General features: G+C 31.5%; 1 protein-coding gene across 7 annotated transcripts in view; it reads left to right on the top strand.

Annotated features, from left to right (window-relative positions):
* Positions 1 to 24,464, top strand: part of LOC150083961 (spectrin beta chain-like) — a 419,401-nt gene that overhangs the window by 352,667 nt on the left and 42,270 nt on the right. For 5 of the 7 annotated variants that reach the window (XM_090375834.1, XM_090375833.1, XM_090375835.1 and 2 more), the window contains exons 39-43: positions 1,345 to 1,436; positions 5,901 to 6,005; positions 10,027 to 10,131; positions 15,822 to 15,940; positions 19,833 to 19,915. In XM_090375834.1, coding sequence (XP_090231960.1) covers positions 1,345 to 1,436; positions 5,901 to 6,005; positions 10,027 to 10,131; positions 15,822 to 15,940; positions 19,833 to 19,915 — 504 coding nt within the window. The remainder of the gene's footprint in view (positions 1 to 1,344; positions 1,437 to 5,900; positions 6,006 to 10,026; positions 10,132 to 15,821; positions 15,941 to 19,832; positions 19,916 to 24,464) is intronic. The other 2 variants (XM_090375838.1, XM_090375836.1) reach the window with 1 other exon arrangement.

Below are 24,464 nucleotides of genomic sequence, written 5' to 3'. Positions count from 1 at the left end.
TTCTGTTTCGCTCTCTGTGTTTCTTTTCTTCCAAACAATTGTTCACTCTGTACAAATCACAAATCCACCCTACCATGGAATATTGTTCCCACCTTTGGAGCGGTGCCCCCTAAACCTCTCTCAGGCTTCTAGGTTCTGTTCAAAAGAGGGCAGTTAAGTTAATTAAAGACTCATCTCTAACAGAGTCTCTCCATTCTCTGTCTCATAAACCTACTGTGTCTGCTGCATACCTTTTCCACAGATACTTCCATGGGCACTGTTCTTCTGAATTGGCTTCTATAATTCCCACTCTCTCTTTCAAAACAGTCCAAACACGTGCTGCCACCAGCCAACATCCATTTACTGCCCAACTTCAAACTCACAGAACCAACTTTTCATCTTCCTTGTTTATTCATTGAACTGCCGTTTTCTGGAACAACCTTCCTTTATACGTGTTTCCTGAAAATTACAGTCTACAGAACTTCGTCTAGTGTCAACAAATATCTCCTTCCATCTTCTCAACCTCCAACCCAAGCACGGTACTAAGTACTATAGGTTCTAATACTTCTTGTGTTTGGGGTTTTCATAAAAAAAATAAATAAAAATAAAGTAAAATATTTTGTATTAAATCTCTCTCAAAGTACAGTTAAAAATGCTTTTTCAAATGCTCTTTGAATTAGTATGTCAAATGATTCTAAGAGATAATGAGATGCAGATAAGAACACTGATAATGCATCTTTTGATAAATCACAATTATTATAGGAATATCAAAAAAGAAATTAGAAAAATGAAAAAATATTATCTTTTAAGTTATTTACTATTACATTTTTCATGATGTATTCATGAGTACAGTCAATAGATTATGTTGTATTGTTATAAACTAACAGAAAATGCATCAATTGGTGATGTGAATTTTTCTGGTTATCTACAAGTATAGAGAAAGTTTAGATTAAAAGAGGTTGGATTACAGAGCATCTAGAATGCCTGGATTCCTCCGCCCCTTATCTGAATTTTTAGTGAGCTTGGGAGAAAATTTTACTATATTTAAAATGCCTTTTATTTAAATATTTAATATTTTCTTGTTAATGAAATATGAGCTGACTCCCCGAGTGTTTTCTTAATTGAACAACTAAACTTAATATATAGCTGATTAGATTTAGCAGTAATATAGCTTTAATTAATGAAGAAATGCTGCTGTTCAAGTTTAAATTTATTTTATTTAAAATAGAAGTGGCCATAAAATGAATTTTTTTTTTTTATGATATCATGGTTGTGCAGAGTTATCCATCTTGGAGAAGATTTTCTATATATTTTTGTGTTCTTCCAAAATAATGTGTATATAAAAATTCATAACTTTCTTTCTAGTCCTTGAGGTATATCAGTTTGCCAGAGATGCTGCTGTTGCAGAGGCATGGCTAATTGCTCAAGAGCCATATCTACTTAGTCAGGAACTTGGGGTGAGAACATTTCTTTTATGCTATACATTTGCTATAAAATTTGCCAGTTAATTATGAAAATTATAAAATTATTTAATGCACAAATTTTTTTATGAAAATAAATTTGTACATTTCAACTATAAGCTGATGTAACCGAGTGAATCCTGTAACTTCCCATTTCAAAATTTTGAACCTTCCTAAAATAATTAACCCACCACTTATGGTATAAAATTCTATAGTATGAATCAGAGCTATATACTCAATCCGTTCTACGTTGATAATAATATTTGTAAAATAATAAGAGGAGTTTACCTCAATATAGAACACTTCCGTATGATACCCTCCAGGAATTAAAACGGAAAAATCAACAACTTACCGGTACATTAGAGTAAAATATAAATAATTAAATAATTAAAAACCAATTTAACACAATTCAAATCAATTTAAAACAATTAAAATTCAAATTAACGCAATTAAAAGAATCTAACGAAAATATTCAAAATGATTTTCCTTCCTGAAGCTGACAACACTTTTCGACCGTATGTCATGATCACAGGAATGAAAATTACCGAATCGGGTTAAACCTGAAACTTAAATAGTGATTATTTGTCTTCACACATGCGCGTAAAGGTCTCCACAAATTGGAGATCAAATATGGCTGCCGAACATTAACAGAATTCTCGTGTAATTTAATTTCTACGGTTTCTGCAATTAATAGTTGCATATAATTACGTTGAACATTTTGGCCTCGTTAAATAAAAAAGTATGTTTTTCATTAATGGCATGAAAGGCTAATTCTGACGCTGCTGAACGAGAAACACAAACTGAGGCTTATGTTGATTTACACGAATATTAAGAGAAAATCACGTCGAACCTTGGTAAGACGAGTCACAATCACCGCAAGAAATGTTGTATACCAGATCATTAATTTGTGTTGCGAACGTGGAAAGAACCGAGCGATTGTTCAGTATAGTGTGTAACTTCCGTATTGGACTGGCTACAATTTTAAATTCAGTATCTTTAAAGAATCTATTAAGCTGTTTGTGCCACTGTTCAACATATGGGACAGAAATAAAGTATTTTTTGATATTACTATTGTTGGTTGGTGTAGTATTTTGTATCCTATCCTTAGCTTGTACCCTAATTCAGTTTATTGTGGCAATGGAATAACCCCTGCTTAAGAACCTGCTAGTTAATATTTGTATTTCTGAGTCCAAAGCAGAATCCGTCGTTGAATATTTATAGGCATTTAGAAATTGATTAAAGATAATCAACCTTTTGTAGGTGAACGGGTGACAGCTATTATAATGTAGAAGCATACCGGTGTTTGTAGGTTTTCGATAGATGTAAATTGTATTTTATTCGAGACCCGGGTAAGCGTGAAATTTAGAAAGTTTAATGACTTTGTATCCGTATCCTCCCTTTCCAATGTAAATTTGAGTCTAGAATGAATATTATTAAACGAATGTAAAATGTCTTTGATAGTACTACTATCAGTAATAACTAGAACATCATCTAAATACCTCCCATAGTATGTGATACGGGGTCAAAAAGGTGTCAAATGTATATGCTCAATCGTTGAGAGATAGATCTCTGACATTAAGCCGCTCAGGCTCAAACCCATTGGTAATCCAAAAATTTGTTTGTACACCTTGTCTCGAAAGGTGATGTAGTTGGCCTCATCTAACAGTTTAATTAAGTGAAAAATTTCCTTAATAGTAGCTTCGTATAATTAATCGGTGTTGAGTTTTTATTTAACATATGCCAAATAATATCTAATGTGTATGCAACATTTACATTCGTATATAACGAGGTAACATCTAGTGAGAATAAATTGTCATTGTCGCCGAGTCTACAGTTTTTAAGATTATTAAATAATGTATCGTAGTTCTTAATCCCAAATTGTATTACCTGTCTAAAGGGTTTTATAATGTAATATACATGTGTGGCTAAGGATGAAAATGCCGAGTTCCTGTAAGAAACAATAGGTCGAATAGGAAATCCAGTCTTGTGTAATTTTACCTGACCAAAAAGTGCAGGAATATTGTATGTTCTGGCCTTCAATTCCTTTAACTGGGCCATAGTAATGTAGTCGTTTTTTCGATATGTGGTTAACGTTTTATTGTATTGATTGACCAAATTGGTAAACAGTGGAGGTATCTGAAACAACTGAATCTAACTTATTAATATAATCAGGTTTATCTAGTATTACCACTGTATCTCCTTTATCTGCCCTCTGTATAATAATGTCCTTATTTCCCCGAAGTTCTTGTAAAACTGAACTGTCGTGTATTCAATTTAGGAAGTCGCGTTTCTTTTATGTTATTCACTACTTGGTTAACTTGTTGAATAAATACATCTTTTTTGTGGAACATTACAAAGTTCAAATTCAATATCAATACAATAAAACATTAATTGATCAAAAATTAATTACCAGATCAAAAATTATTGATCTGGTATACAACATTTCTTGCGGTGATTGTGACTCGTCTTACCAAGGTTCGACGCAATTTTCTCTTAATATTCGTGTAAATCAACATGAAGCCTCAGTTCATGCTTCTCGTTCAGCAGCATCAGAATTAGCCTTTTATGCCACTAATGAAAAACATACTTTTTTATTTAACGAGGCCAAAATACTTAATGTTCAAAGTAATTATACGTGACTATTAATTGCAGAAACCGTAGAAATTAAATTACACAAGATTTCTGTTAATGTTCGGCGGTCATATTTGATCTCCGATTCGTGGGCCTTTACACGCATGCGCGAAGACAAATAATCACTAATTAAGTTTCAGGTTTAACCCGATTCGGTAATTTTCATTCCTGTGATCACGACATACGGTCGAAAAGCATTGTCAGCTTCAGGAAGGAAAATCGTTTTGAATATTTTCGTTAGATTCTTTTAATTGGGTTAATTTAATTTTTAATTGTTTTAAATTGATTTGAATTGTGTTCAATTGGTTTTTTAATTATTTATATTTTACTCTAATGTACCGGTAAGTTGTCGGTTTTTTGTTTTTTCCGTTTTAATTTCATACGGAAGTGTTCTACGTACTATATTGAGGTAAACTCCTCTTATTATTTTACAAAAGGTATAAAATTCTGAACATGAATGTGAGTATGGGGTAGTGTTCTGCCTCAAAATGCTTATAGCATGAGTAGTTTTGAAAATTGATTATACATTAAATTATCTCAATATTATAATCATAACTATCATAATCATATGCTGATTTTTCACATATCAACCTTCGGAAACTTATAATGCTGCTGCACATGAATATCTATGAATTGATTTATTTTCTTGGTCATTAATATTTATAACCATTTTATTTTTTGAAAACTTAAAAAAAAATATATATATATATATGGTTAGGAAATGACAATATGTGGTTGATATCCATTAAGAAAAAATATATGAATATATAAAAATTAAAAATTAAAGCTGTGTCTGTATTAAGACACTCTTATACCACATGGATTAGAAAACCAAAATAAGTTTTTATTAATACTTTTATCAATTTACAGCACAATTATGACACCAAATTATCTGATGACATTTCAGGAATTTTTTTGAATCTTATCATCAGACCTAAATGGGACTCAGTGAGAAGGCCACACTCACTAGTCACCACTATGGAATATTCAAATGATTCAAGCAGTTTAGTGTTGATATTGTACTTGTAAATTGAAGTATCAATAAAACCCTGTTTTGTGTTTTCCAATTCACATGGGTATAAGAGTGTCTTAATATGTGTATATATTTTTATTTATCTTTATCTGCTTTATCTTAAAAAAATATTTTGATAGATAGAAATTTAATCCAACATTGAAAAAAAGGGGGGGGGGGGTTACACTTGGTTTAGACGGCCTCCGTAGCCGAGTGGGCAGGAGCGGGAGTGCAGTAGCACACGCTCTTTGAGTAGACCGGGGTTCAAGCCCCTGACTGCTGAATACGGTCGATCTGCCAACCTGCACTGGACCAGCGTGGCAGATTATGGTCCATTTCCCTCAACATGAATCGTTGAGGAGGCTTCCATCCTGCAGTGGGTTGATAATGGCTGCACTTTACTTTTCCAGGGTAGTCCTTTCAAATATTGAGGAGACCCAATGCTACTAGCAAATGCTCACTAGAAGGATTTTATGTAAGAAAGAGCTTCATTCATTTGAAGATTTTATATCTTCTTATACTTGAATCTGTTCACTATTTTTTGGAAACTGTGAAAGGAATGGAGAAATATAAATTGATTTTCAAATCATCTGATGGAAAATCCTTTTATTGAATTCAAAACCATTTCAGACAAACAGGGATTCAACAGAGATTGGTTATATTTTTGTTTATCAATGGTTAAACATCAGTGGATTTTAATAGGTAGAGTCAGTGTAAAAATTGATAATCTTATGAAAATAGAATATGCTTATTAAAGTTAAACTAATTATGGACAATGTGTGAAATAGTTGAATGTAACCTGTCATTTATTCTTTTAGCATACCCTTGATGAAGTAGAACAGTTAATTAAAAAACATGAAGCATTTGAAAAATCAGCAGCTGCCCAGGAAGAAAGGTTTGCTGCATTAGAACGGCTGACAACGGTAAGAAATAATTGCTATTCATTTTCAAAATTTTTTGATATTGTAGTTTATTCTCATGCTAGTACATTTCATAAGGAATACACAATTTTTTAACACATTGAATAATGTATTAAATATTTGTTACTTTAGTATACTGTCACCTGTTGAATATTTATGCTGTACCAGTGTATATTATTTCAAAATTTTGAATATTATAAAGTTATATTTATATAACATTATAATATTTAAAAAAAACAAAAAAAAAAAATTCAAGTTCAAGGATATCTCTTCATAAGCAACCTAGTGATATCATACATATGGTTAATAGAATGCCAAGTTGATAAAAGAATGGAAAATAGAGATTCCATTGTACTTTATCACATGAAACAAAATTGCTAATTTGAATATTTAACACATAAAATCAGCTTTCTTTACATAAACATGATTCTCTTAAAGCATGTCACTTCAGTTATATTTGTGCACTTGCTCATATGGTAAATGAAGCTGGCACTGCAGACTTATGCTGAGTGGTAAGCTTCTATATCTGTATGCTATTTGTATAGAAATATGTCACTTTGTTTCATTATTGTATTTTATTGGATAAACACACCATGTGATGTTAGGATCAATCGAGACAATTTGCATACTCACTCCATATGTTAGCAGGGCTGAAATTCTTGAAAGATGGACTAGAAATTTTTATTAGCTTGCCATTTATAAAATATTGTTGTTGCTATTCTTAAAAACAAGTTTTGCTATTATTTTCCATTTGTATGAATGGAAATATTCAATTAAGGTAACCACTGAACATTTGCTCTCTATTAATAAGGACTTTTGCTTAATTAGTGGAAAGGTTTAATGTTCAGGTTGCATCAGTTACTACAGGAACCTTTTCTAGGAGTTTTCATTGGATGAAAAATTCTAGAAAAGGTTCCTTTCTTAGGCAGATGACATCATAGGGTTTTCATCATGGATCTATGGATACCTTGCAAAACAGACGGAAAGAATATAAATTAATGGAAACAAGCACTTGCAAGGGAAAAAATGTTGGTTTTATGTGCTGAAAGCTGTGGGAAGACATTTAAAATGTTCAATATCATGAACATTTTAAATGTCTTCGTCGAAGTGCATTTTTTCTGCTGGCTACAGCACTCTGCTTTGTGTTGTATATGCTGTTTATTTTCTAAGTAGGATCAAACATTATCAATGATATTATACCCAAATAAAAATGATCCCCTTAGGATCATTTTTATTTGGGTATAATTGTAATGTATGGGTCTATATAATTTTGTTAATGAACCAATTAAAAACATTCTTAAATGGAAGCATTTCATAGCTAAAATGAAAATATTTTACTATTTTTAAGTTTTTTTTTCATTGGCTGTGTCAACACTACATCTTGCTTCAATATGCACTCCATTTTGGACAGTTTGGTTCCAGTTTTGTTTTGTTTTTTAGGTATTTGAAAGAATCCCTAAAATACAAAAATACTTTTGTATTAAGCTTTTATACACGACTGTTATTAAATTTTGTGGGAGAGATTTTAATAAACTTTTCAGTTGTATCAACTACAAAAAAAAGACCAATATCATAAGCTTAATACAAAGATGACTCAAAAAGTAATGGATGATGCTTTAGTTTGTGATTAACTTGAAAAATAAAAAGCCCATAAATGTAGATAAAAATACTGCACACATCTACAGATGTCCCTTAAGTAGCTGCTGTACTGAATTCAATTCTTTTATTTACAGTCTTTTTCTTTGTATACTACTCTACAAGTGGTCTTTTTTTTTTTTTTTCTTTCTTTCTTTTTTTTTTCTTTTTTTTTTTTATACTATTGAAAGGCTTTATGGATTTAGAAAAAAAGAAGTAGGAAACTCAACTCAAAAGCAAGAATTAACAATGTTACAAAATTAGAACTCTGTGCACTACTTCAAATAGTTAATATAGTATGTAGTAATTTATGCTTCACACAAAATTTGAAAAATAGAATCTAATCTTAGAAGAAATCTTCAAACATATTTCAACTATCACATATTATAGTGATCAAGTAGCATAGTTGAAATCGTATTTCAACTATGCTACTTGAAATTCTGCTGCCTGCCAGGAATATAGGACAAGCTAATCCTCACTTTATTTTATTTAACTTTAAGCATTTTCTCAAGAATATGCAATACACATAAGTCAGCCAGCAACCCATTAGGAAACTCACCGAAGCCAAATTAAAACTGTGCTACTGATTGGTTCTCGTCAGTTTGTTGTAAGACAGTTCATTATGCAATGGGTCAGTGCATGACAATTCACTGTATGCGATAGTTCAGTGTATAATAGTTTGGTGAATGACATTTTGCTGTATGTGACAATTTTGTGAAAGACAAATTGGTGGACCACAACAATTTGGCGAGTACAACAATTCAGTGAATTGTTTGGTAGAATTTTGTGAATGGCAAAGCAAGACAGAAATGCAAATTTTAAACAATCCGTGCTGTAAATGGTGAATTTAGTGATCACGGTACCATTCTTGATATTTTATATTTTTGATGGAGTGTACTATCCACTTTTGTTTTTTAAGACACATCCTACTTTTTTTTTAGGAAAGCTTATTAAAAAAGTGCCATGGTTAGTATAAAGATTGGGATACAAGAGAACCTTGTCTGCACTTTACTTTTACTTCTGTAAGTTGCGTATTTTAGGAAATACACATGGGGGCAGTGTTCCAGAGACTAAAAGTAGAGGTCATTAATGGATGAGGGCTGGGTAATGGGCATCTTCTGATGTTCGTTTTGCAACCCACACTATAGTTTTATTGAAAGAATTTAGTAGTAGGCTAGTATCATGGATGGGTTACGGGTAGGTGGATAAGCTTCCTTGGAGATTGTGTAGGTGTCAGAATTGGAGTCCAAGTCCCCAAAGTGGAAAAGCATTCTGGCTTAGTCAGCCATTTTTACCAGGGCCTGTGTGGTGGTTCTTGATGCCAGTGACTAAGGGATGGTATGATTCCTGTTCCTATAATCTGGTTTCTTTGCCTATAAGTTTCTTCTAGCTTCCCAATTCTTAGCCAATTCATGCTCCTGGAAAAGCAAAGGATTCAACTGAGTAGGTGTGTTTTAAAAAAAAAATTAATTAATAATCTTATCTGGAGTAAAGGTACTACAGTATGGATGGAGTTATGCTGAAATAGGCACATTCTCACTTTCCAGCTTACCTGTGAGATGGATCAGTATGAATCTTTTTATACAAAATAAATGGATAAAAAATATATTATTTTCTTCTTTCTAAATTTCTGCATTCCTCATTACTGTCCAAACTTTTTTGTTACTTATTACTTCATTGATTTGTTAATTTCTGATCTCTGTGTGATACACCAAATTGTTATACTCACCAAATTGCCATAGTGTCGAATTGTCTTTCACTAAATTGTCGCATACAGTGAAATGTCTTTCGCCAAATTGTCTCGTACACCGAACTGTCATGCACCAAATTGTTGCATGCAACTTGTTGCCCACCAAATTGTTGCATGCAACTTGTCTTGTGCCAAATTGTTGCGTACAGCGAATTGTCATACACTGAACTGTCCTACAACTGTGTTGAATTGTCTTGCAATGAATTGACATGGATCTGTCAGTGAAAGATCAAGAAAAAGCTGTCTTGATCTGAATAAGATATTAGAAATGAAATACTCTATTTAACATCATTGCTTGTTTTTGAAGATTTTTTTTAAGAGTAAATTCTACTTTTGAAAGTTTTTATGTTAAGTGTAAATTCTTACTGCTTTTGAGAACTTATGCCAGATTTATGTCAGGTTTATCAGATTGTCAAGCAATTTTATTTACTTGAATACATTTTTTAACTTAGTGAAAATAATTTGTAATGTGAATTTTTATATTTATATATTTTTTTTCAGAACAGAAACACCACATCAAACACTTTGTAGACTTATTTTTAATGTCCATATTTCTGTTCTTTCTGACCGTGTTTTTTTTTTTTAAACTAATTTCTTCTTGATTTTTCTGTTTGTTTTTTCTTGTACTTGTTCTTAAAGCTTGAGCTGAAAGAACAAGAGCGACGTTCGCAAGAACAAGAAGAGAGACGTCAAGCATATTATGAACTAGATGAGCATATGAGACGTTCTGGCTACTATGAATCGGTGATTTTGATTTGACTGCCTGATTTCTGAATTTTTTTTTTTTTCCAACATTAACACAGTCTTTGCAATGTGGTGTTTATTTTTATTTTTTTTTTATTAGATACATGCATGATTTTATTAGTTCTAAAAAATACTGACATAATGAACATATTGACATGTTTCTGCATGTTGAGGCAAGGAAGAGAAATATTGGATACTAACAGTTACAACTAGTTATGGACTAGAAAAAATATCCTCATGATATATTCAACAAAACATGATGTAAATAGGCTTGATTGATGAAGAATTGCATGCAGGCAGTATGATGAGATAATATGATTAATAAGTTCTTGCATATGATATAATAGTTCTCTGACACCAGAATACTTTCTTATTCATATATAGGTTAGTTCAAAAAATAAAAAAAGGGTTCACTTTCAGTTATTTCCCTTACATATTTTTGATCACTCTGTACCTGGGGTTTTATATATTATTGCATATATTCTTTGCTGTTATAAAAGCCTTACTGAAATAATGTTAAGAACAGTTTCTACACAAAAATATAGAATTCAGTTTTAGTGAAACCTTGGCTACCTTTCAGGGGCATTATGAGGAGTGATCGAGGGAAGATTAGCCATAATAAATGGCTAATCCATCCTGCGATATTTTTCTGGTGCATATAGTGCATAAAGAAATTATTTGATGGTTTAAGAAGTAATTTTACTTTATTGGCCAAAAATGCAAATAATGGCTTAACAACTACCATATGATATTGCAGTTTGAGAGGCTATGTCTTCAGTTCTTGTTTGATGGTTGACCTGAATACTGCTCAAAAACTAAGAGACAAATTTATCATTTGTTGATGTGCACGGTTTCCCATGCTTGCATCGACTTCATGATATTATGTGCCCATCTTTAAAAAAAAAATAAACCATTGAGCATGTGCGACCAAAATGTCACCCACTGTAAATAAGTCTAGACATTCTTTGTTACAAAATAAACTAAAAAGTTTTTCACTATTCAGATAGTTTTTAACAAATTCATTTCTGGAAAATTTTGATCATATCTTGTATGATGGATCAGGCTGAGCATATTGGAATGGCAAGTAGTTGTTTTGTCTGCAGCCATGTTTCTCTCAGTGTGCATTTTTGAGGTCTCCATCTTGTACAAAGAGCAGTGGAACGGTTTGCTTGAAGTGATTTATCTATGCATCTGAAAGTGTATGTACATGTATGTACATGCTCAATATGCACTCTGTATGTAGCTCTTCAGATATAAAAATAGTGTTAATTTCTTGCCGTACATTGTATAATGCATTTGTAAGAGTACTCGTGAATTCTTTAAAATAACCAAGTTTTTGCTGGCGGTATATATAAACCTCATTTTTCATTTATTCCCAAAGGAGGCAGATGTCAAGGGAGGGATGAGAGAGAGAGAGAAGAATTCATATTTGTGATTTTAAGTTATTTTCAAATTGTTATTTCCCTTTATGTATGCATCATGAAATGCAACTGTCATTTCTCTGATAACAATGTTAAGAACAGTCTACAGAACTTGTCAAACCATTTTGAAGGGGCTCAGCCTGACTCGCATTGTTTAACCACTCATGTGATCATCATATCATCTGCAAATTTCACACATTGTATCCTTTATTCACTTTACTCACCAATATCATAAAACTACATATCATGGTATAAACATTATGCAAGAGCTTATTGGTGTTATTCTTTCACAATAGCTTTGAATCATGCCTATTAAATCTAATATCTTTTGTATAGTCACAAATTTTTTGTAAAAAAGCTTTTTTTTTTTTTTTGTGTGTATGTGTGTAGTTTTAACCTGCATCTTCAAAGTGACGTGAATTAGAGAAAGAGTAACTGCTAAAAGTCAGAATTTAAATATATTCTGATCTCTATTTTGAATAGCTAAAATAAAACCAGTTCAATGTAAAAGCTGTTTTTATTTAGTAATCTCACTTTGTATATGAAATAAATGTTTTGTGAAAGACTAGTCTATTTTCCTGATAAGAGTAATAAAATATTTCATTTTTAAAAGCTGATGTGTACATTACTTGTTAGGATGAGTTTATGTAATCCTATGTATGAAGAATTATATGTTTTTACATATAAATGTCAGTAGGTTATTGTCATAAGTTAAGTTGGCTTCATTTTTGTTACCAGTATCTTTCATGAAATCTTATTACCATTTCAGGTAACAGTAAGTAATGAGATTAATAAATTTTACAAATAAAACAGTCCAGCTGATGTTAAAAACTCATTATCTAATTAAGTTTTCTGACTTCAAATGGTGATGGCTCTGCTCACTGTATTGTGTATAGAAATAAATATAGCCTTAGCATATATAACAAGAATAAAATAGTAATTTGTAAGAGAAAGTTTGCATAATGCAGTAGTTAAAAGTTTGAAACATCATTATTTTATAAATGATGAAAATTATCAAACAGAATTAAAAATAAGATTTTGTATAATAACTTATTTTATTATTCACCAATTATATAGTCTTTGACCAAATTTGAGTTAACCACTAATTTTTTAATGAAAACAATAACATAATATCATCATATTATATTACTCATCTTGTTACTGATCAATCAGATATTTAGATATCAAGTGACTGTGATATAATGTCAGTCACTGTAAGTATATTTTATATATATATATATATATATATATGAAGTTGTATTATAATAGGTTTCCACAGTACTGATTTTTATTAGAAATAAATCTTGCAAAAATTCTCGCAAATATTGTAAAAAAAAGTTCAGAATAAATTTCATTTATTTTTAATACTTATATAGAAATATACTTGTAATACTGATAATTATTAGATTTTATGACTGTTTAATTTTTAACTGCATTTATTTGTACTTGCTGCTGTATAATTTTTCACCTCCTATTTTTAAAAAGCTTAGGAATATTTAAAAAGCTTAGGAAAGTTTTGAATATTTTGGTAAATGTCTACTTATGTTAATTTAACAGTAGCATCTAATGGTAGCATCAGTAGTAAGATTATTCTTATTACTTTCAATTCTTTTTCCTGTGTAAGTTGAATGTATTCGTTAATGTAATGTAATTCATTAATGTATTTGTTCAACCTGACAAAAAAAAACACAAAAAAAAAAAAAAAACCAAAAAACAGAAAGGTTGTCACATTCATTTTGGAGCCCAAATTTATCCACAGATGAATGACTAATTGAGATATAATCTGTGGATTGGCCCTCTGGAATCCACTTTATGATATTTATGCTTTATTAGCATTTACCATAATAATAATAGTTATTATGGTAAATAATAACTCTTTTGCATTTTTGCACACAGAGTATATATTTAGTAAAACAGTTATTATATCAGTTAGTATAAAATATATAACAGTTATATATTTGCTTTAATGTATATTGTAGCATAGTATATGTTTATTACAAATTGCATAATCAAATCTAGAATTTGTCTGGAGAAGAGAGATTGATTCTGCCATTTCATATAATTAGGTGAAGTCCCTGGAAGAGATTACCTTATAATTACCAATATTCTTAACCTAAAAACAGTAGAACCTCATAAATCTAGCAACGTAGGATTTAATTTGTTTCACCATTTAAAAATTCTAGATTTTTTAAATTGGATACCTTTATAGCTCAACTGGTAGTTTACAGTTGTAAACTGCCATTAAAAGATGATGAAATGTTCTGACTAAGTGGCAAAGTAATGTTACCACTACTGCAATTGTAGTGCATCCCTCACTTTGGGAAGGAGCGGGATATTGTAATTATCATTAATGTAATTATCATTAATAATCCTATTAATATTTTGTATCAATGTCTGTACATACACATACTAAACTTCTATATAATTTCCTGAAAGAAACATGTTTTCTATTCTGTTGTCAGCCAAAATCCTCCATGATGTGCCTTTCATTGCTCGCTCCTAATCATTGCAGTTACTATTACTGACAAAATGTAATGCTCAAGATATAGCTTGCAATTTCAAGCAAACACAATGAAATTGAGAAAACAAGTTCTGATATATTAAAAAAAATAATAAATAAAGAAATCTGCTCATTTTTTTAAATTTATACGGTATACAGTTTGAATAACAGTAGCCAATTAGTATTATTATAGGGGAAAAAAGATACAGAGATGCCAAGCTTTTGCTTCATCAGCTTAAGAAAAAAAAAACAAAAACAAAAAACTATCTGTATAACCTAAATCCACTCTTATCGATATATTTCTATTGTCAAAAAGTATATCAATCCAGCTATTCCATAAATTTTGTCAGGCTGTCAACCTCAATCATTCAGAGAGCCAGTTTATTCCAGTGGTTGACAAAATATCAACCAAGCAACTTCCCAAGTTCTGGTTTATCAGTTTTATTCGATAGTTTATATTTATGTTCCCTCATTTTTGTATTCCATTGAAACATGAAAATTACAGTTATACTGTCTTTTGTTTTGTCCCTCCCCCTTAGTGGCCCTTCTCGAGATGCCTAGTTTCCAAGCGTTGTAATCCACATTTTTGTACTCTTCCCTCATAAACATATTTTGTTCTTCTACAAACAATTTACCCATCTTTTGACCTTTTCAAGAAGTTCTTTCTTGAAAATGTCTTTCTTTAGATGCAGTCTCCAAACTTAAGTACAATGTTATGAATGCCATCTCACCATTGACTTGTTTAACAGAACAATAACTTCCTTCTCTATAGGTGCAAAAGTACATAAACCATTAGCTGAGTTGCTCTCCTCATTTATACTCTTCAGCTCAAAGCATTAAAATGTAACTTCCATTTTATTTTCAACATTAAAATGTAACTTTCATTTCTCTGATCATCTTTGAAACCTCTAAAATCATTTTGTAGGGGCCTCAGGCTGACACATTTTTAGCTACTTTCTTGACCATCATCTACAAATTTCAACATTTTACCTTTTATTCTCTCATTAGTATCGTCCAAAAAAACTGGAGACAAGTAGTCTCAACACTGAACCTTGAGAAATCCCACTTATAATCCTGGAACACTCTGAATGGTGACCATTTATAACAATCTCCTGTCTTTCAGCCTTCCCTCAATCCACCTCAGAGTTTTGCTCATAATCCCAATACATTATAGCTTACATAGTAGCCTATGTGGGACCATTCCAAATTTTTGCTAAAGTTTATAAATGTCAGAATTTACATCTAACTCCTGTGTGAGTATGTCTCTCCATGTTACTAGAGGCAACCACTTAGGTACGTAAGTCATTGAATTCGATTCAATTTGAGAAGGTTTCTCCATGGCCATATGCAATTTTCAGTACCTTAAGAAAGAGCACTAATTGAAGCACAGGACTTTGAGTATTTCTGAATTATTATTTCAGTTTTTTTTTTTGTTTTTTTTTTTTTAATTTTCAAAAATTTTAATTTTTAAAATGTTCAGATATTTCAATGCTGAATTTATGAGGTTTAACTATACATTTAATTAAATTAATAAACTAACATCCAAGTCTACTATTTCAGCAGGTAGCAGTAGTTTTCTGTTTAAATATTTTACTATATATTTTTTTGTATGTTTGCATTAGGTATTATATCAGTTAGACATTAAAAATGCCAGTTTTCCTTTATATTATATCAGTTTATGCTTAAGCCATATATTTTAAAGCATATTTAAATGGGATAATTATTTATTTTTTTCAAATTCAGTCTTATATATATTTATTCTATAATAGTATGAACTAAAAGAAATGAAAAGAAAAGAGGAGGAAGAGGCAGAAAGAAAGAGGTTAGAAGAACTAGCTAAGGCAGTACCACCTGAACCAGTTCATGAAGAAGTACCAGCTGCTGTTAGGTAATTTATGAAATTGGAATCAGTAAAATAAACTTAAAATTCTGGATTATTTTTTGGTTGAAATAGTATACTCACATATTTTTTTAGGTTTCTCTTTATTTAATTGTATACTCACATATTTAAACCATTTAACTTTTTATTGTTTATACTGTTCATCCTACAGAATTAAACACATTGTGTTTTTTCCATTTTTCTAAAATATAGCTAAAGAGGTAAATTACATATTTTTGAAGAAGTTTTAATGGAAAGAGGGGATCAAAATAGAAGGGATCAAACTGAGGTTTCATAAGATTCTGAGTAGGGACAAGTAAATTGAATGAAGGGGAAATTTTACAAATATTAAATCATGCTAGAAGCAGGGACATAAATTCAAAGTGAAGGGGAAGAATTATAGACTGGGTTGTAGAAAGCTTTCCTTTAGCCAGTGAGTTTTTAATTGTTGAAACAAGTTTTCTTCAGGAGTAGTTGAGGTCACTGGTTTGGAAAAATTTAAAGGCTTTCTTGGATCAATACTTATGGAAAGAGCAAAAACAGAGAGGTTTTTTTTTTGCTGGAAGAAAAATCCCTTTTTGCAGAGAAAAAAAAAAAAAAAGGCAAAAGTCTGGCTTTCTTGTATTGTATGGCCAATACTAATATTATTTATATTTTAGATTTGGTCCTTATTGATTGGAGCAATCAGGAATGAAGTTTACCTGGGTTACAAAATTTTTAAATCAATTAAATGATTATTATATACATCAACATTTTAGAGAAAATACTAGAGCAAGAAAAGGACCTGATCATCAACTGCAATCTAGACAACATTATAGTAGAACCTTTAGACAATGATGATGATGCCTTATATGTTAATCCTTTTGCTAGTATGCATGTACATATGCTTTCAAGGTTGAAACTCGCCTTAAAATTCTATAGTTTCAAGACAAGTTTCAACATTGTCTTGAAACTCTATAGAGACATGCTGTCATCCTATCAACTGTATTTACAAGTAATAGTAACCATTTTACAATAGTATTGAAAATTGGCATAGGAAGGCATGGTTCGTTTAATTAGCTTTGAGATAATATGGGATTATGCATCCTGAAACTGAAGGAATTCTCTGAAATTTGGATCTGAAAGTTGACAAAACTGAATCAGTTAATACATGTATAAACATGTATAATACATGAGTATTGAAAAAAAGTTATGTAATAAATTTTTATTCTTTTTACAATTTTTTTCAATTTTTTAAAATAAAATTTTAATTTTATTTTTGGCAATACTCTCATTATAATGTTTGTATATAAATTCAAAATAGGAAAAAATTAATATTTAAAAACATTTATGTATGTAGTTTTTTAATTTTTACAAACTTCCCAATTCCTCCAAAAAAAAAATTCTCATTTGGAGGAACAGAACTTGTAATTTTGAGAAAGGGACTATGACAGTCTAAGATGCTATGTGTCCTTTCTCAACTGGGGGAAGCCTGTCTGAAAAGAGAATACAGGGGAATTATTTTAAAGCTACCACCACTGCAGCAAATGCATATATATACCATTGAGAGGATGCCAAAATGGATCAATAAGGAACTGGCTAGTAAATAGAACAAAAAAAAAAAAAAAAAAAACCGAAAGCATGAGACAGTTGATTGAGCAGCATGACAAAAAACTCTGAAACATATAATAGCTATAGGTTTATTCTTTAATATTACCCAAAAAGTGGTTAGGTTGACAAAAGCTGAATATCTTCTGTAATGACTGGCTATGAGTAAAAAGAAAGAAATAAAGGAACAAAAAAATTTTGTGTGTATGTAAATACAAAAACTATGCGTCTCCATAGCCAGGTGTGAAGGAGAGCGTAGCACACTCTTCTTGATTAGACCAGGGTTCGAGCCTGTCACCACCAAATATGGAGGATGCAGAAAGGTCAGGGAATGACCACCACATATTCCCGGAGCAATATGGCCTTAGTTACTAATGCTCCTAAAAAAAAAAAAAAAAAAACCAAATAACAAATAATAAATACAAAAACAAAAAAAAAAAGGTAGGGGGGGGGAACCAGATTAGAGCCTTATGAGATGGATGCAGAAAAGTTGTTGATCATCCTGTTGCTGATTCAACTGGATATTTTGCATCGATCTTTACAGATGAAACTTCCCTTGCAGCAAGGAGAAACTGTGAACTTGAGCACTGTGCATTCAGTGATGTGGAAATTACAGGGTATTGATTACTAGAAAAACTTTTAAGCTTGAAGGAAGTAAGTCCTATAAGGTAGATGAGATGTACCCAGTTTTTTGAGGAAAGATGAGCAGGTGCATTAATCCATTGTGGTTAATTACAAGAGAGTTTCATTGACCTCAGGGGTGATTTCTTTGATTTGGAGAAGTACCAGTTTATTGTAAATCCACAAAAGTGATTCTAAAAATGAAGTGAGTGACTGTAACTACCTGACTTTGATGGAAGATAAAATCTTGGAGGTAATGATTCAGAGAAGCTTGATTAATTAAATGACAAATGTATGCAGAATGTGAATTAAAATTTTACAGATGATGTGAAGATCAGATGGGCAGTTAGTAATCGTTACCATGTAATGCTCATTTTGGACAACCTGAATTATGAGATCAGAGATGATCTCATGATTGGCAGTTATGTTTAATACTGTAAAATGCAAGGCTTTACACTTGGGAAATAACAATCCTAAGATAACTTATACAAATGGTAGAGGTGAATTAAAAACAGCAGAGAAAGAAAGGGATTTCAGGGTAATGATCCAGGCAAACATCGAAGTTCTCTGTTCAGGTGCATTACAGAAAGAAGTGCAATGGTTTTCTGTTGATTTATTGAACAATTGCTTGTAGAGACAGATAAGGAGATTACAATTCCATTATACAAGATTATAAGTCCAATATTTTCTAATCTTACCAAAAAAATAAGCATACTTAAGCTTAGCAAAAAAAGCATGAAAAGTAACTTTGAATGTGTTGGTTACAGAGCTAAGTAATTAGGTGCCTTACAAGGGTGCTGATTAGGGATAGCAAAATGAATGAAAGTGAAATTTCCATGGTGTTAAATGATACTATAACTACAGAGCTAAACTTAAAACTAAGGGGAAAGAGTTGTAGGTAGTATTGTGGTAAGTTTTCATTTAACATTTTTCTCTGGGAAAATCTACATTATATACTGCACCAATAAATAATGCTGCCTTAATTGCTACTACTATCAAATAGAATTGCCTTAATTGCTACTACTATCAAATGGAACTGCCTTCCACTACTACAAGTCTAAAAATATCTCACTCCATATCTGATGATATAATGTGTCTGTTTTCATAGCTATCTCAGTACAAACTGTGGTACAGTGAGTTGGGTGATGAATGAGTAATACTCTGTCTTTAATAATAAAGTTTAATCAATGTTTGTAATTCAGATTTATAACACAGACAAATTTTCTGGGAAGCAGTGCTCCACATCAGAAGTGCTCAAATTTTTAGTGCTGTGATGTAAAAATTAATTGAACTATTTGTATCATTATGTAAGATGATATACTGTAAAACTACTTATTCCATAGGAACTTTTTTTTTTTCACTATTTCATGAATTAGACCACTTTTAGTTTAGATTTATTCACAAGTTGTACTAGGACTGTTTTTTTCCCTCAATTGATTTATGACCCATAAAATGGTCACTATATTCATTTTTCACACCAGTGCTCTAGCTCAAAAGTATTTACATTTTTTTTTTTAATACTATAAAAATATAATAAATATAATAATATAATGAACTACTTTTTGGGGTATATGCCCTGCACTATGTTTTACACATCTGTTAGATATTAGGTTCTGGTTGGTTCTGATTGTGAGGTGGTGGGGGGGTTAGGAACATTTTGCAGTTTTTGAATTGGTACTGTTTATATTTATAGAGCTGAAGAAGTATCTGGTGAAGGTGAAGTTGAAACAGTAGTTGTTGATGGAGAAGAAGCACCTCTTGAGACCAGAGCAGAAGGTAATATTATTTTAGAATTAATAGTAGAATTATTTCAGAAAATGATTGCAGTTACTAATATCTCATTACAGGAAGAATATTGTGTTTAATGGGATATAACTGAAACAGAATTACAACTTATGATATCTGTAGGAGCATGCATTATTTTACAGCACACTAAAACTGTTGAGGATTATAGTAGTTTCCTCTACACAAATGCTTAGGCCAAGTTGAAAGTTGAAGTGAAAAGAGTAGTGAAGTTAGTTGAAAGTCACTACCTGTTTCTCAAAAGGCATTGTTTGAAAATACTGTGGAACATCAAAAATTTAATCAAACAATGCTTGTTAGGCAATTTTTTACCATTTACTTTACACATCAAATCTCAACATATGCACTAGAATTGCTGACAGCCTTTCTCAATCTGATCACTTCAGTTCATTTTCTACTGAATGTAAAGGAAAATACACAGAAATATTGCCACTCCCTTTCATTTTCCTTTATAATCAATGTTTCAGTTTATCAATGGTTCTTTGCTTTCTGCGGTAAACCTTTTTTTCTGGTCCAGTGCCAAATTAAAAATCCTGAGGCCTTACTAATCCTCCAGCCAATCCAAGCATGATTTCAACAAATTTCATCCTTCAGTATAGTCCTGATAAAACTCCTGCACATAGTGTGGTTTACATGTTTTCCAGATTTTCTGTATAGAATGTTGAGTGAGCCCAATTTAATATACATACTCCAATGAATGTCTTAGGACTTAGTGAAAAATCATCTTGTATCAATTTAATAAACTCTGTTACAGAAGTGAATGGCCTTCTGCTGAATGATCTGTTGGCCACAAATCCTGTTACCAGTTTTTGGTGATCACCTTTAGTCCACTTTATCACCTTTAGTCCACCACTAAAATTACCTTTAGTGGTTTTAGCATCCCTTCCTCATTCAGTCCCACTACCATCTCTAGACATCTATTACTGACCCCCATACGTCACATTGGCTACAATCTTTTTCCGTCACTATATTCAAGTGCCTAACTCTTAATTACCCAAAACAAAATAAATGCAAAACTGTAGTGCAGGATATTAAATGATATAGAATTCTTGAATAAATATTTCCATGTGAACTAGTGTTTGTGAGTAAAAAAAAAAAAAAGAAGGTAAATTGCAGCCATTATCAACCCATTGCAGAAAGTAAGCCTCCTCAACAATACATGTTGAGGGAAATGGACCATAATCAGCCACACTGGTCCAGTGCAGGTTGGCAGATCAACTGTATTTAGCAGTCAGGGGCTTGAACTCTGGTCTACTCAAAGAGCATGTGCTGCACTCCCACTCCTGACCACTCGGCTATGGAGGCCATTGAACATTAATTTGCACAACTTTTTCAATATATTATCAGACAATAAAGACAAATGAACAAATGTACTGCAGGTTTATAGTTCAGATATAATTCTTATTTCTCCCTCTCTCTTTAAAGAATATGGAAGGAAAATAATTTTTAATTTAGATCTGTCAAGATGAATCTGCAATTATGTGACTAACAGCATACTGGGACCAAGTTACTGTTACCTGTATTATTGAAAGCTCATGTTTTTTGTCATGGAAAACTTTTAAAATACAAATACAAAAAAAAAAAAAAAAAAACCCAGTATGTGGTATTCAGTATTTTTAGGTGCATTTATAAGGAACCTATGAATGCAATAAATTATACTAAACTCATTTAAGGGCTATTTCTGAAAGGGAAGATACTGACTCTAAACGTAAATTTAACCACCTTGTACTAGGATCCAAACCAGTTTAATGAATGGATATTCTTCCTTTAAGTTTGTATAACCTCGCATTAATCTGATTTATATTTGAATAAGAAATAGATGGGAGATATGTATATTATGAAGTTTGGAACTAGAATTTGGTTAGATAGAAGAAACTACCTTATAAAAGCATATTGGAAGAAGATTGGATGATAATCAATATCAAATTGATTTTATGATCTATTCTAACTCTACAATGGTTAGACTAGACCTTTACTTTAAGTATCATTTCAGCTTCTGCTGATTGTAGGTTTATGTCTGCATGCATGTCATCATACATATATACTATATTTCATTACTGAAAGTGCAGTCTGTATTATTATCACATAAAGCATAAATAGAATACTTAAATAGAAAGCATAAATTTAATACACCATATTTGTCTGTTTGTTTGAATCAAAGATGACATTTTTTTCTTAGTTTTGGTGCTCAGGTTACAGGGGCTGCCCTCAAATTGTGATCATTTGTATATTTAAGAACCAAGATTTTGATAAGACTTACTTATTTTTATACACACATTTCTTTGAATTATTATCATTAAAAAACATCAGATATTTTAAAAAACTGCTTTAAACAACACTCAGAAATGATTAACTCATTAAACATATTTTGTGTAGGACTAGTTAAATAGTAGAAAGTAAGCAAAGCACTGATTAAATTTAATCCTCAGCTGTAGAATTTACTTTTACAGCTGAGGATTTAAATGTAATAGCAATTAATGTAACTGTAATAGCAATTTAATTGAAATATGACACAAGATTAAAATGACACAAATATAAAGCAATGACTATAGAAATATCAAACACTGTTGCAAAATGTTGCTAAAACTGTAAAACATATAGCAAAATGAATAGAGCCAGTGATTTATAGACTGAGCCGGTGACTCACAGTGTCAAGCACTAAAGTTTTAAAATTAATTTGATGTCCAGGCTTGAACCCAGTATTATTTTTCACACAATGTGTTTGTAATACATTAGAAATCTTTTGCCAAGCTGACTTTCTATGACATACCCATTGGCTTTTAATTCATTGAGAATGATTGTGGATTCTGGGTGTATTTGTAAATGGCCATTTTCATAAACATTTTTGTTTATAGGTGCAGTAGTATTTTAGACCATTTGTGCCGTTGTGTATTATTTTTGTAAAAGTGTGTATTCATGGGTAAATTTGGGTTATGGGGACTGCAAAATCTGGAATAACTTACTAGGAAAGTTCTACTCCCTTTGCCTGAGATCAGCTAACTCAGCCTCAGTTGAAGAAGAATTTATAAATTCCTCCAGTCTGTGACGGGACATGAATCCAGACCTATCAAATGAGTGACAAGTGGCAAAACCACTATACTATCTTGGAGTTTCTTGAAAATATTCAACCAGGAGGGGATCCAAACTGATATATATATATATAAAATTTTATGTATAAAATATTGTAAGTAGAATGTGTGAAGGAGATTTTATTGAATTAAATCTAATGAATGTACGGTATACACTGGGAGCAATATATGGTATGAAAAAGAGGAAGAAATGGACTGGAAAATAAAATAAAGATAAGAATTGAAAAAGCGACCAAGATGAAATAACATTGCGGTGTCCTTCACAATTTCAGTATCATCATCAGAGGTCATCCACCGAAATTATGAAAAAGACAGCAATGTTCTTGCTTCTGTTTCCGACATGCTCTGTATGCTATGGTGCACGTGTGTGGTTGCCACGTGTTATGAAGGCAAATTTAGATTTTGAATTTTGCAGTAAGATTATAAGGGAATGTGCCAATAAAAGTGGTTATGATACATGGTGCATATAGATCATGGGTGACCTTACAGAAGCAAGTGAAAAGAATTGAAAAAACTGGATAGACTAAAGTAAGGGTAAGGAATATCGGTATAGACAGGAAGAAAGGGACTTACCATTACTTTGTAAAACTGACCAAAAGACCAAGATGGCGGGGTGCCGGTATATTTATGTGTGGGTACGCTAGCGGCTCCTAGCGTTAGGTGTGAAAAAAATAAAAATAATAAAAATTTTTGTTATGGTGTCTGTATAGATTAAAATGAAATGAGTGGTGATGACTGTATAGATTGAAATGAAGTGGGTGGTGGTGATGAGCTACATTAAATACATGATGTCCAAACTGCCCAGGATAGTTAAGAAATATAATAGCTGACAAAGTAGCAGTAAAAAGCAGCTAAACTTTGTTAAGGCAAAAAATAGATTGGGTAAAGTTAGAAAGTAGTATCCCGCTATTGCATTCAGTAGACTAATGGCTCACAGGACATAAGAAGTAGTGGCTAGTAAAGCAGAAAGATGAATGAAGTAGAGATAAGTAGTTGGGCTCGGGTAGTTCGGGGTTGCAAACCCGTTCCTATAGTTAGGATCCTTTTCATAATTTTGGTGGATGACCTCTGATGATGACACTGAAATTGTGAAGGACACCACAATGTTATTTTATCTTGGTCACTTTTTAAATTCTTATCTTTATTTTATTTTTTGGTCCATTTCTTCCTCTTTTTCATACCATATATTGCTCCCAGTGTATACTGTACATTCATTAGATTTAATTCAATAAAATCTCCTTCACACGTTCTACTTACAATATTTTATACATAAAATTTTATATATATATATATATATACACATTATGGCTGTAGGGTACGTTTTGCTAATGCAGTGTCCCTGATCCATAAGCTATGTTATCTTCTTTTTAGTACAGGCACATTTCCCCCCTATATTAATTAGCTTCTCAATACCATTATTCTTGATTATATAT

This window comes from Mastigoproctus giganteus, chromosome 6 (genome assembly GCF_048544385.1).
Source record: "Mastigoproctus giganteus isolate SK-2022 chromosome 6, ASM4854438v1, whole genome shotgun sequence".
Taxonomy (NCBI): domain Eukaryota; kingdom Metazoa; phylum Arthropoda; class Arachnida; order Uropygi; family Thelyphonidae; genus Mastigoproctus; species Mastigoproctus giganteus.
Note: the sequence above shows the minus strand (reverse complement) of the source record. Positions and strands in the feature narration are given on the sequence as shown.